The 14029-nt window shown below is 43.1% G+C and overlaps 1 protein-coding gene across 1 annotated transcript in view; it reads left to right on the top strand.

Moving 5' to 3' along the window:
• Positions 1-1917: 1917 nt before the first annotated feature.
• The window catches only part of fam171a2a (family with sequence similarity 171 member A2a), a 317548-nt gene continuing 305436 nt past the window's right edge, over positions 1918-14029 (top strand). Inside the window, exon 1 of the mRNA XM_060848694.1 lies at positions 1918-2114. Coding sequence (XP_060704677.1) covers positions 2027-2114 — 88 coding nt within the window. The 5' untranslated portion in view covers positions 1918-2026. The remainder of the gene's footprint in view (positions 2115-14029) is intronic.

Below are 14029 nucleotides of genomic sequence, written 5' to 3'. Positions count from 1 at the left end.
TGAATCACAGAATAAGCTCAAGAGGCTGAATGGTTTGCTTTTGTTTCTATGAACATTATTGTTTTAGATGCAAGAGTGAGAATATGTAATTAGGAATCAGTGTGAACCATTTTATAAAGAATTATGTTACTGTCATAATTTCAGAGCAGAAAATTGCAAGAAAAGGGATATTCAGCTCATGTATCTCTCTTTTTAGAGACCGCATTATGCATATTACAATTACCCTTTGATGTTCTGTAGAGACACTACTTAATATTCTAAGGTAACCGAACAGACCTAGTGAATATTTGTTCTTTTCCACTACTCGCCTTCAGCTGCTTTGCTTCCATGTATTCCAACTTGAGTTAGCACTCCAGAAAATCTGTCATTCCTGATGAAGGGCTCATGCCCGAAATGTAAAATTCTCCTGTTCGTCGGATGCTGCCTGACCTGCTGTGCTCTTCCAGCACCACACTCTCGACTCCAGAAAATCTGGTCACTTCAAATCCGTTGTCATCCCCTTGATCTCCTAAATGATTACAACAAGTTGTGTATGTGAGTCCGAATTGTACACAGTGAGATCCCACAAACAATATTAAGCTGCCAGATATTGGCCAGGTCTTCCGAATTGGTGGACAGGAGTCACATGTTGAGACTGACTTTTTGCAGGAATTTCCTGGAACGTTGAAACTTCCAATGGGTAATTATCTGGTGTGGAGAAATGTCCCAAAATTTGAGTTGGAGTCAGAGACTTTGTATGGTTCCAACTCACTTACTGCTGCCACACAGACATCCAACACTTCCCTTTAGACTAGACAGTTATATGGCCCACCCCCATTGACACCCCCACCCTGGCAACTCCCATTCCCGAATCATGGACTCAGAATCACCCTCTGTCCTGACAGCCCCACTCTACAGCCTCCCAACTTCCCACCTATTCTCTCAGATCCAATACCCTCCCCACAAACTTCACCTCATACAACTTCAATCATTGATTCCCACTTCCTCACTCCCTCCTAACTCTATGCCCTATCAGACCCACCCTGACAACCCCCAAATTGAGCCTCCTAGCATATCTGCCACCTACTCCCTGTCCAACTACAAACCCACCCTCCTTTATCAAGGAGAGACACAGGACACTGTGTCTAGAGTGATGCCATCAAAGCATCTTTGAAGAGGTCAAAGGATTCCTCAAGGAAGCCCCTGGCTTGTCATTGACCAAAACGGGGTAAGATCAATTGAGAAGGCAGCGACAACATTGAGAGACTTCACTGGGGTCAAACAAGGGTGAAATTGAGGAAAAAACACAAGCCACCAAACAACCCAATTTTTCTCAACCCTTCTTGCCCTGCTTGTGGCAACCATCTCAGACCCCATAGTTCACCTGAGGGACGTTTCAGATCAGGAGGACTGGGCGACCCACCTGGATTACATTCTCTGATGCTTAGTGTGGAACTCATGACCATCAGTCTGGTAAGAGCGTTACCCCTGAATGACAAGTGACCCCTAAAAGTAAACCCTTTCCCCTCCCACTTCCCCTTTTGTGTATTTTGAATTGGAGAGCAATAGCTCTTTGTAACCCAGTCCACATCTCAGTGACGCCAATGCACCGGTTTAACTTGACCCCTTGCCGGCCACTTATTACGGTCAGATTATAAACCTAAATACGGCCAGGGGCAGGTAATTAATTTATTTTGTAAAATATGAGCATGAGGACGGACGCTGTTCGCCGCTATGCCAGTGTGGGACAGAGGATGGCGCTGGGGGAAATGAATGCAATTTCATTTTTCCCTTTCTATTTTCCCTCCCTCCCCCTTTCTCTGAAGACACTGAGACAGACCATTACGCGATTTGCGAGTTTGATGTGGCTGGAGCGAAGGGGAGGGGGAGAGAGAGGGAGGAGGAGGAGGAGGAGGAGGGTGGTGGGGAGGAGAGAGGGGGATGGAAGGAGGGTTCGGGAGCAGCAGCCTGAGCGTGTTGCAGGCGATGCGGAGGGATGGCTGAGATATGAGAGGCGGACGCGCTCTCCAGTGATGTCCCTGTAAGAATGCCACCTCTTGCGGTTCTGAGGTTCAGCCTCCTGTGCTTGCTCGGTTCGAGCGTCGGCAGAGCGCTGCATGGAGCAGCCTTACACGGTGAGTGCAGCACAATGAACGCAGCACGGCGGTGGGTGGTGGGGGGGGTCAGCAATACTGGGAGGGAGAGGCTCGCTTCCCTTTATATATTCCAGTCGGTTTATAAAACGGGGGGGAGGGAGAAACGATTTGCCCATATTAATCTCCCTGCCTAATCTTTGTAAGGGTGAGAATGTGTGGATGGTACACACACCCCCCGCTTGGGGAATCGGTGTTGAGCTGAACAATGACCGGGAGATCAGAGACAGGCAATGGGAACCTGCTGTCTGACCCCTCCGCAAAGAAGCGGAGGGCACCGTTTTGGTCGTTTTATTCTTTTTTTCCTCTCTGGTTATGGGGGCGCTGGGGTTGGGGGGATGTTGGTTTCATGTGTTGAAATGGACGAGGATGTTTGGATTTCAGCGAACGCGATCTGTTGGTCTTGTCAACAGGGTGTGTGTGTGTGTAAAACAAGCGGGTCGTTCGGAGGCCGGCTAGATGGAGGCTTCTGTACGTGTCCTGTGTTTACAATTTCAGTCATTGCTGGGTGTGCAAGATGGTTTTGTTTTATTGTTTACTGCTTTCTGCCCCATACTTACCCCCCACCCCAATCCTATCACATAAAGCTAAGCTTGAGGAGGTCGATTCAAAGAGCCCAGTCAGCATTCCCCAGACTTGGGGATAGGGTGTCATTTTTAAAAGCCCCCAGTTTGAAATAAACAGTTAGGCTTCCCTCCAGTTAGTGGCAATTAATCTGTATTCTGTAAAAAGAAAAATAGCATGGGCTACCTTTTAATATGAGAAAGGGAGGTACAGTACAGAGAATATAATTGCTGCAAGTGGGGTTAAATTGTCTGGTAGATTTAATTTGCTTGATGACAATTAGTGCACAAAAATGAGTTTTAATCTCTTGACATTTTTTTAATCCTTGCTCACATCTATAGTTGAGGTGGTCTCAATAAAGAGGGGCAATAAAGACTGCAGATTTTAAATCTAGTTTGTTGTTTTGAAACTGATCCTTGCCCTGATTGTCCAAGATTCCACTGCCGAGTTTGTGAGCTTTCTTCTTCTGCCACTTCTCCCCACCCCCGTTCACATCACCACCAGAGATCCCTGACCTCGCACAGCCATACCTCACCTTGACCAAAATTAACTTGGTCTCCAGGCTCGGCCAAAACTTCTGTGAAAGAGCGCTGAGGAGGAGAGAGGCTCCCTTCCTGGGGAGGATGTGACCCCAGCTCCTGTCTGAAACCTCCACTGATATTTCACATGGGCCTGGATGCTCACTGTTTGAGAAATGAGAACAGGAAGATAGGCATCTGCTCCTAGTACACAAACAAGCTGCTTTTTCAAGCCAGCTTCAGATTTACAGTGACTGCATGGTAATATTTCCCTGAGGCAATGATGGTTCTTTCAAATTTTGGTGAGCAGGAAAATGTAATGGAAGATTTTTGTTAATGTTTTAATTTTGAATTCTTACCCTGAAGTTGCCAAGTATTTGCTTTTATTATGTTCGGATTGCCTTGCTTTATCCATGGAAGCTGGATGGGAGGGTGGCCTGTACACTTGGCTGTCCTCCTCCACGTGCTCATTGTACGTGTGAGGCAGCACATTGGCTCAGTGGTTAACACTGTGGCCTCACAATGCCAGGTATCTGGGTTTAATTCCAGCTTTGGGTGACTGTCTGTGTGGAGTTTGCATATTTTCCCCATGTCTGCATGGGTTTCCTCCCATAGTGTCCAAGGATTGTGCAGGCTAAGTGGTTTGGGTTACAGGGATAGCATGGGGTAGAAGTGTGATGCTTTTTGGAGGGTCGGTGTGGACTTGCGCTGAATGGCCTGCTTCCATACTGTAAGGATTGTAAGATTCTGTGTTGACAGTTAGATGAGTCATGGGTCATTTTGAATCTGGAGATGCAGTCAGACTCCATTGTGGAATCATCCTGACATCACCGTACACACAGTGGTGTTTGTTATGTTGCTGGATTATAATTCTGTGGCTTCGACTAATAACCCAGAGGGGGTGGAATCAAATCCTATCAAATCAGTTTTACAATTTGTAGTCTGTCTTTTAAAATAATAGAATCTGGAGATAAACCGCTATTGTGAAGTTTTTAGATGACTTTAAAAACTCATTCAGTTCATTCATGCCCTTTAAGGAAGCAAACTTGTTGTCCTCTACTGAAGTTTTTGATTTAACTTACGATTGTTGTATGTGCCAGGTACAGTGAAAAGTTTTGCATGCAGTACAGGCAGATCACACTGTAACAAAATGCATTAGGGTGGTAGAACAGTGTGAGGAATACAATGTTACCGCTGCAGAGAAGGTGCACAGACAACAAGGTTAGCATTAAATTTAATATGAGAGGTCCATTCAGAAGTCTGCTAACAGCAGGGAAGCAGCTGTTCTTGAATCTGTTGGTACATGGGTTTAAGTTTTTGTATCTTCTGCCTGTTGGAGGAGGTAGAAAAGATAATAACTGAGGTGGGAGGGATCTTTGATGTTGGCTACCTTTTCAAGTAAAAAATGAGGTCTGCAGATGCTGGAGATCACAGCTGAAAATGTGTTGCTGGTTAAAGCACAGCAGGTTAGGCAGCATCCAAGGAATAGGAAATTCGACGTTTCGGGCATAAGTCCTTCATCAGGAATGGGGAGAGTGTGCCAAGCAGGCTAAGATAAAAGGTAGGGAGGAGGGACTTGGGGGAGGGGCGATGGAGATGTGATAGGTGGAAGGAGGTCAAGGTGAGGGTGATAGGCCGGAGTGGGGTGGGGGCGGAGAGGTCAGGAAGAAGATTGCAGGTTAGGAGGGCGGTGCTGAGTTGAGGGAACCGACTGAGACAAGGTGGGGGGAGGGGAAATGAGGAAACTGGAGAAATCTGAGTTCAAGGTAGCGAGAAGTGTAGATGGAGTCGATGGATGGAAAGTTGGCTTGTGTGATGGACTGGGCTGTGTTCACAACTCTCTATAGTTTCTTATAGTCCTGGGCAAAGCATTTACCATACCACTTGGTATGTTGGAAGTTGGCCTACATGTGACACAACTTGTTTGTTCTAAAGTGATTGAACAAACATCTAATTTGTACCAAATCAGGGTGATTAAGGATGGAAAAGGTAAATTACATCTTACTATAATGCCTGGATAATAGAAAAGCATTTTAACATTTCAACATGTGAATTTTCCAACAGAAACCAGTGCAGCCACACCAGAAATGGAATCAGATTTTTCTTTTCTGTTGAATGTCTGTTGTACTGTACTGAACATTAGGTTTGCCTGAGATCAATTAACTTTGTATTGATCAGAGATTGAAGTGGGATTTGTTTTGGTTTGAACTGAATGGCTTAGTTCCAAAGGGAAAGCCTTATTTTGCACAGCAGCTTGGCGTCAATTCAGAGGATATTTCATCAAATAAACTATAAAATAATTGCACCTGATGTCTACAATTAAAAATTAAACTGACAACTGCAGTTACTTGTTAAAGAAATTACATAGTGGAAGTCCAGTAGGTGAAATGTTTACTGTTCCCAGCCAATGTTCATTTCAAAAAGGTGTCTGCTATTCAGCAGCATCTCAGCAGGTTGCATCCAGTAGATTATGCAAATATTTCATCTGATATGCAGGATTAACATTCAGCTGTTGATATTGTGAACGCTGGATAAAGGACAACGAAACATTCGTGCTAATGTGTTTTAGTTCAAATTGACCTGATAAGACCCTGAGACAGGAGTGCATGTAGGCCATTCAGGCCATCGTGTTTGCTTTGCCCTTCAATGAGATCATGGCTGATCTGATAATCCTCAACTCCACTTTTGGCTTTTTCCCATAATCCTTGATCCCTTATAGATTTAAAAACTGTCTATTGCAGGCTGGAGCATACTTCAATACCCAGCCTTGACAGTCCTCTGTGGTGAAGAATTCCACAGACTTGCTACTGAGAGAAGAAAACCTTTCTTATCTCTGTTGGACTACAACCTGTTGTTGTGTGATTTTTAACTTTGTACACCCCAGCCCAATAGGGGCACCTCCACATCCTATTTTAAATGTGCAATCCTTTAATTTGAAATTGTGCTTTCTGATCCTAGATTCTCCCATGAGAGTAAACAGCCTTTCAGCATATACCCTGTCAGGTCCTAAGAGTAACAAGAAGATGGAGTACTGGGCTAATGGTCGGATACTTGGTAGTGTGGATGAGCAGAGGGATTTTGGTGTCCATGTACACAGATCTCTGAAAGTTGCCACTCAGGTAAATAGTGCTGTGAAGAAGGTATATGGCGTACTGGCTTTTATTGGTAGAGGAATTGAGTTCCGGAGTCCTGAGGTCATGTTGCAGATGTGTAAGACTCTGGTGCGGCCGCATCTGGAGTATTGTGTGCAGTTTTGGTCGCCATACTATAGGGAGGATGTGGAGGCACTGGAACGGGTGCAGAGGAGGTTTACCAGGATGTTGCCTGGTATGGTAGGAAGATCGTATGAGGAAAGGCTGAGGCACTTGGGGCTGTTTTCATTGGAGAAAAGGTTTAGGGGTGACTTGATAGAGGTGTACAAGATGATTAGAGGTTTAGATAGGGTTGACCATGAGAACCTTTTTCCACGTATGGAGTCAGATATTACGAGGGGGCATAGCTTTAAATTAAGGGGTGGTAGATATAGGACAAACGTTAGGGGTAGATTCTTTAGTCAGTGAGTCATGAATTCATGGAATGCCCTGCCAGTTGCAGTGGTGAACTCTCCCTCTTTATGGGCATTTAAACGGGCATTGGATAGGCATATGGAGGAAAGTGGGCTAGTGTAGGTTAGGTGGGCTTGGATCGGCGCAACATCGAGGGCTGAAGGGCCTGTACTGCGCTGTATTTTTCTATGTTCTATGTCCCCTAAGAATGTTGTATGTTTTAGTAAGATCACCTGTCATTCTTCTAATTTCCAATGAGTACAGGCCCAACCCACTCATCCTCTGTTAGAAGACAATCCCTTCGTAACTGGTTACAATCTAGCGAACCTTCTCTGGACTGCCTCCAGTACCAACTTATCTTCCAGTAGGTAATGGGCCCAAAACTGTTCACAGTATTCCAGCTGTGATCTGAAAGCTGTGGTGTATAGTTTTAGCGAAACCTTCTCAACTTTTATTTTTCACTTCTTTGAAATAAAGACAAGATTCCATCTGCCTTCTCTATTACCTGTTGTGCACGGACATTAGCTTTTCATGATTCATCGATAAGGACTCCCAATCCATCTGATCCATAGCTTTTAGAGTCTTTCCCCATTTAAATCATATCCAGTTGCTCTGTTCTTCCTGCTGAAGTGCATAACCTAACGTTTTCCCGCATTATATTCCATCTGCCATGTTTTTGCCCAGTTGCTTAACCTTTGCAGATTGTTTTGTGTTATCCTCATCTCTTGCCTGCTCACCTGTTTTTGTGTCTTCTACAAACATGGTCAAGGGGTGCATTTACTTTGCTCATCCAATTCGCTTGGGCTGCAATACTGATCCCTGTGGTTCCCCACTAGTTACAAGTTGCTATCCTGAAAATGTCCCTGTATCCCAACTCTGTCTTCTGTGTTCGCCAGTCCTCTAACCATGCTAATACATGACCTCCAACATTATGGGGTCTTATATTAATTTATCTTATTAAGTAGCCTAGTGCGTGGTACCTGATCAAGTTCTGTTTGAAAATCCAAATATATTAAATCTACTTTTCCTGTATCTACACTGTTTGTTACCATCTCAAAGAATCCAGCAAATTTGCCAAGCCAGATTACTGCATATGTGACAGAAGCACCAGTCTGTGAAGCAGGAGAATCACTAGAGTTAAACTGTGAGCTGTGATTGTCATTGCATAATTTAAGTACAAATCCTGAACAGACTACTTCATTTTCTTTATTTGACATGTCAGAGCTCCAAAGGTTTGGGTGCTGCTTCCCGCTGCCCATGATACTTTGGACTTTAGGACTAATCTTGGCCTGATCTCCCTTTCATGAAGCCATGCTGACTGCTTGATCATGTTATGTATTACTTGTTGCTTTCATAGTTCAAGGAGGTGTATTCTTGCTCACAAATCTGCCATTCTTCCTCTCCATTTACCAATTTTAAACAATAGTCTTCTTGAAAATTGGATGAGTGTGCCTCCAAGAGTGTTTGAGTGTTGGCAAATTTGGAATCAAGCAGTCAGCTTGATCTATGCTGAAAATGTGTTGCTGGAAAAGTGCAGCAGGTTAGGCAGCATCCAAGGAGCAGGAGTTTCGGGCATGAGCCCTTCTTCAGGAATAGTCAGCTTGATCTATGCCCCATACAACACCTTGGACATTCACTCCTTTCATCATTGATGCACAGTTGAAGAAGTGAACCATCTCTCCACTACCAGTAGCATTGTGGCAATCTCAAAGCCTATTTTCACCTCGACCGTCAAAACAGGACATGGGCAGCAGCAGAAGCATGGGAACTCCTACAAGTTTGTTTCTGAGTCACACACCATACTGATTTGGAATTTTATCATCATTCCTGAGTTTACAATCTGACAGCATAGTTTTACCCACACCAGATGTATGTTTCCAAAGAAGTCAGCTCAGCACTGCCCCCTTGAGGGCAGTTACGGATGGGTAACTAAAGTTGGCCTCGCCAAAGGCACCCAAAATCCTGTTCAGTGTGTTTTTTCAAAAGTGAACCTGATTTGCTAGGTTGCACAGGGTTTGGGAGAAAGTGAGGACTGCACATGCTGGAGATTGGAGTCAAAAGTTTGTGGTGTTGGAAAAGCACAGCCGGTCAGGCAGCATCCGAGGAGCAGGAAAATTGATGTTTCACACATAAACTCTGAAGGGCTTATGCCCGAAATGTCGATTCCCCTGCTTCTCGGATGCTGCCTGACTGGCTGTGCTTTTCCAGCACCATACTGTTTGCACGGAGTTTGACCTGTCAGACACTTACATCATATTGATTAACGTAGTTGACACGTGTTGCATCCCAGCGGAGAGATTTTACCAATCCTTCTTTTAGCCCATTCAAGGGAAACTGGAATTATAATTATTTAAGTAGGAGCAAGAATAGATCATAATCATATTAGCCATATGATAATGGCTAATATTCTACCTCAACTCTAAGGCTTGCATAGTCCCCATATTCTTTAATTCCCTGAAAGACCCAAAATCAATGTATCGGAGTCCTCAATATACTCTGATGGAGCATCTGCAACACTCTGGGCTAAACAATTTGAAAGCTTCACAATCCTGTAGTGGAGAAAGTTCTTGTCATCCCGTCCTTCAAAAAAATGAACTCCTCTCCTTCTATGCCAGAGGAAACAGCCTTTCTGACTTGACCTTTGTCAGTTGTCTCCAGATTCCCATATAATGAAATCATCTCATTCTTCTAAACTCCAGAGATGATAGGCTGGGTAAATCCAGCCTTTCACACGGGAAAAAGACTCTCTTCCCAAGGACCAATTTAGTGAGACTTCAATGTACTGACTTCAAGAAGAGTGTATTCCTCCTTAAACATGGAGCCCAAAACTGTGTAATTTACTCCAGGTGTGGTCTCACCAGGTCCCTATACAATTGTAGCAAGAATATAATGCACTGCAAAGAGTTAATTAAAAAGGAAACCGCTCTCTAGCAATAACTGATACTTTAGATCACAACACACCCATTCCTTACTGTGCTGGACTTCAATTTAAGTATCAATATAGAAGTCTTTCCTGTATAAATCACTTCCTCTGTGTCAATTGTGGGCCTATGCTAGCCCTCACCTCTGAGTCAGCATTGTGGAAATTCAAGGTGAACTCCAGAAAACTGTACACACAATTCAGGATGACACTTCTTTGCAGTAACAAGAGGGCACTGTGGTTCCAGAGGTCCTGTTGTTTGAATGAGGTATTTGTAGTAAGATCCTGTCTACTCTCTGGAGTAAATGCAAAGAAAGCTGTGGCACTATCTGTGGAAGAACAGGGGAGTTCTCCTGTTTATCTTTCAATGAATAATGAATGCACATTATGTGGTCAGATTATTTCATTCCTGTATGTGTGTACTTCGCTGTTTGCAAATTGGCTGTCAAATTTTCTACATTACAAACGTGACTGCATTTCAAAAATAGTTAATTGACTATAAAGTGTTTTGGATATTCTGTTTATGTGAACAGCAAGCCTGTCTGATGCTTTTAATTTACATGTGTAAGATCGTATTAGAATAAATATAACATTCAGCTTACCTTGTATAAGTCTCATTAAAGGCTGGGACCAAATTTAGCATGGCAGTTAATATTTCACTGACCCCAAATACACTAAAGTTGCAAACAGTCCAAGTTGTTCTAAAAGTAGAATATTCACCACAAACCCAATAAATAATTCCATTGTTATGAAATTTGCAGCAGGTTCTTTGGTCAAATTGAAGAAAAATCATTAGACTTGAAACCTTAACTCTCTTCTCCCCACAGATGCTGCCAGACCCACTGAGTTTCTCCAATTATTTCTGGTTTTGATTCAGATTTGCATCATCTATCAGTCTTTAATTTGATCCAATTGGTCTTTTGCGATGTTTTGCTCCACGCAACTGTCCTTCTACTTTTCTTTCTCCAATCCTATCAACATGTTCTTCATTTCCTTTTTCCCTCATGTGCTTCCCTTGAAATGCTAGTCATCTCAACCAATTCTTATTCATAACAAGCTCCACATTCTAATCATTTTCTCCTGACTGCTCAATTGGATTTATTGGTTACTATGTAACTAATTCAAATTATTCATGGAAATTGCGGAAAAGCAGTAGTTTCAGGATTGATTCCTAATGAACACACATCCAATTTTCCAGAACTCCCGAGTACTTACCCTTTGCTCCTACTCAGTTTTCTATTTTGTAATTAGCTTGCAATGCATTCTATTTCTTGACTTCTAACTCCACATGCTGTAACCGTAGTCATAAGTTTACATAATGATATTTTTAAAATCCAAATATGTTACATTTATGGTCCACTCTTTCAAAGGATTCAGTAATTTTGGCCAATCATGCTCCGACCTTTTATTTCAAACATTCATTTCGGTTTCTGGATGTTTCTCTATTATATCTTTGAATAAAGATTCCATTATCTTTCCTGCTGTCATTGTTAAACTAACTAGTCTAATGTGCCCTAGATTATTTCTGTCTCTCTTTATCAGATTAGCATAGCTGTGTGCCATTCTTTTATGTATTTCCTTTCCTAATAAGTGTGAGTGTGTGTCTTGCTAACTCTTCTGCATGTCTACAGTCGAACTGGGGTTGGAGGTTTATCCTGTATAATTACCTTATCAGTTATCTCTCCCCTTTTTACCTTTTATAATTTGTTATGTTCAGCATTTGCCTCTACTTTTAGCAAAACCAAACATTTATTCAATGTTACTGATATTTAGCAATTTTTTTAGAAGATTTGTAGCTCAAGTATGTAAGTTAGCTCGCTGAGCTGGAAGGTTTGTTTTCATACATTTCGTCACCATGACTAGGTCACATCATGAGTGAGAGTCTCTGGTGAAGTGCTGGTGAAGAGCTGGTGTCTAGCGCCTCTCTAGTTATAGATCTTGGTTTCGTAAGGTGGGTGATGTCAGTTCTGGTTCTTTTTTCCCCAAGGGATGGTAGATGTGTTTACTGATGGAGTTCTGGTCAGAATGCTATGCCTCAAGCATTCTCGTGAGTGCCTTTGTTTTGCCTGTCCTAGGATGTGTTTGTTGTCCCAGTCAAAGTGGTGTCCTTCTTTGTCTGTACATATGGAAACAAGTGATAGTGGGTTGTGTCTTTTGGTGGATAGTTAGTGTTCGTGCATCCTGGTGGCAGGTTTCCTGCTGGTTTGCCTGATGCAGTGTGTTTTACAGTTCTTGCATGGTATCTTGTAAATGGCTTTAGTTTTGCTGATAGGATCCATTAGATACTTTTAGGTTCATGATTCACTGTTTAAGTGTGTTGGTAGGTTTTTGGCTATCATGATGTCAAGAGATCTGAGTAGTCTGGAAGTCATTGCTGATATGTCTTTAATATAAGGTAATATGGCTGTAGTTTTTGGTTGCGTTGTGTCTACTTGTTTAGGTTTGTTTCTGAGGAATCGGCAGATTGTGTTTATTGGGTACCCAGTTTTCCTGAAGATGTTATATAGATATTTTTCTTCTGCTGTTTGTAGTTCTTGAGTGCTGCAGTGTGATGTAGCTCGTAGAAATAATGTCTTGATGCAGCTCCGTTTGTGGGTGTTGGGACGATTGCTGCTGAAGCTAAGTGTTTGGTCTGTGTTTGTTGTTTCTCTGTAGATGCTGGTTTGAAGCTTCCTGTTAACTATACATTCAGCTGTCACGTCTCAGAATGGGAGTCTGTTGTTGTTCTCCTCCTCTTTTGTGAATTTTATGTCTGTCAGGATATTGTTGGTGGTGTTGAGTGTTTCCTCCTAATTTGTTCCGTTTCACGACAACAAAGGTGTCATCTACGTAGTGGACCCAAAGTTTGTGTTGGATAGATAGGAGGGCAGGAGAAAGTGAGGACTGCAGATGCTGGAAACCATAGTCGAGAGTATAGTGTTGGAAAAGCACTGCAGGTCAGGCAGCATCCGAGGATCAGGAAAATGGACATTTTGGGCAAAAGCCCTTCATTGGGCAGTTGGGAGGGCAGCTTGTTCAAGTCTTTGCATTACTGCTTCCATTATGAGCCCTGATATTGGTGATCCCATAGATGCTCCACTGATTTGTTTGGAGGTTTTGTTATTGAATGTGAAGTGGGTGGTGAGGCACAGGTCCACTAGCTTGAGGATATTGTCTTTGCTGATGAGGTTAGTGCTGCCTGGTGCTTGTGCTCCTGGTTTTCCTGGTGGTGATGCCAGTGTTTCTTTGGCCAGGTCAATGTTAATTGATGTGAAAAGGGCTGTACCATCAAAGGAGTCCTTTATTTCATCCTCTTCTATCTTGTGTCTTTGATGGTGTTCAGGAATTCTTGGGTGGAGTGAATGGAGTGGTGTGAATCTTCAATTAGATCTTTTAGTTTTTGGTGGAGTTCCTTGGCTTGTCTATATGCTGGTGCCAGGTAGAGCTACACGCACTACAGCATCCAAGCATGTGGCACAGTGGTTAGCACTGCTGCCTCACAGCGCCAGAGACCCAGGTTCAATTCCCACCCTGGGCAACTGCCTGTGTGGAGTTTGCACATTCTCCCTGTGTTTGCGTGGGTTTCCTCCGGGTGCTCTGGTTTCCTCCCACATCCAAAAATGTGCAGGTTAGGTGAATTGGCCATGCTAAATTGCCCGTAGCATTAGGTGTAGGGGAATGGGTTTGGGTGGGTTGCACTTCGGTGGGTCAGTGTGGACTTGTTGGGCCGAAGGGCCTGTTTCCACGCTGTAAGTAATCTAATCTAATCTAAAAACTACAGACAGCAGAAAAACATATCTATACAATGCTTTCAAGAAAAACAGGTACCCAATAAATACAATCTGCCAATTCCTCAGAAACAAACCCAAACAAGCAGTCACAATGCAACCAAAAATTATTGCCACATTACCTTACATCAAAGACATATCAAAAATGACTTCCAGACTGCTCAGAGCACTTGGCATCATGGTAGCCCACAAACCCACAACACACTTAAACAGTGACTGATGAATCTAAAGGATCCATTAGATACTACCAGCAAAACTATGTCATGTACAAGATACCATGTAAGAACTGTAAAAAGCAATACATCGGACAAACCAGCAAGAAACCTGCTACATAGATACATGAACATCAACTAGCCACCAAAAGACATGACCCAACATCACTAGTTTCCATATATACAGACAAAGGAGGACACCATTTTGGGGCGCAACACACACCCAAAACAAAGACACACACGAGGATTCCTAGGGGCATGGTATTCTAACCAGAACTCCATCAATAAACACATCAATTTAGATCCAAACTACCTTCCCTTGGGAAAAAAAAACTGGAAATGACATCACCCACCTTAAGAAACCAAACCTA

The sequence above is a fragment of the Hemiscyllium ocellatum genome, chromosome 32, assembly GCF_020745735.1.
Source record: "Hemiscyllium ocellatum isolate sHemOce1 chromosome 32, sHemOce1.pat.X.cur, whole genome shotgun sequence".
Lineage (NCBI taxonomy): Eukaryota > Metazoa > Chordata > Chondrichthyes > Orectolobiformes > Hemiscylliidae > Hemiscyllium > Hemiscyllium ocellatum.
This window is presented reverse-complemented; position numbering and strand designations above follow the sequence as displayed.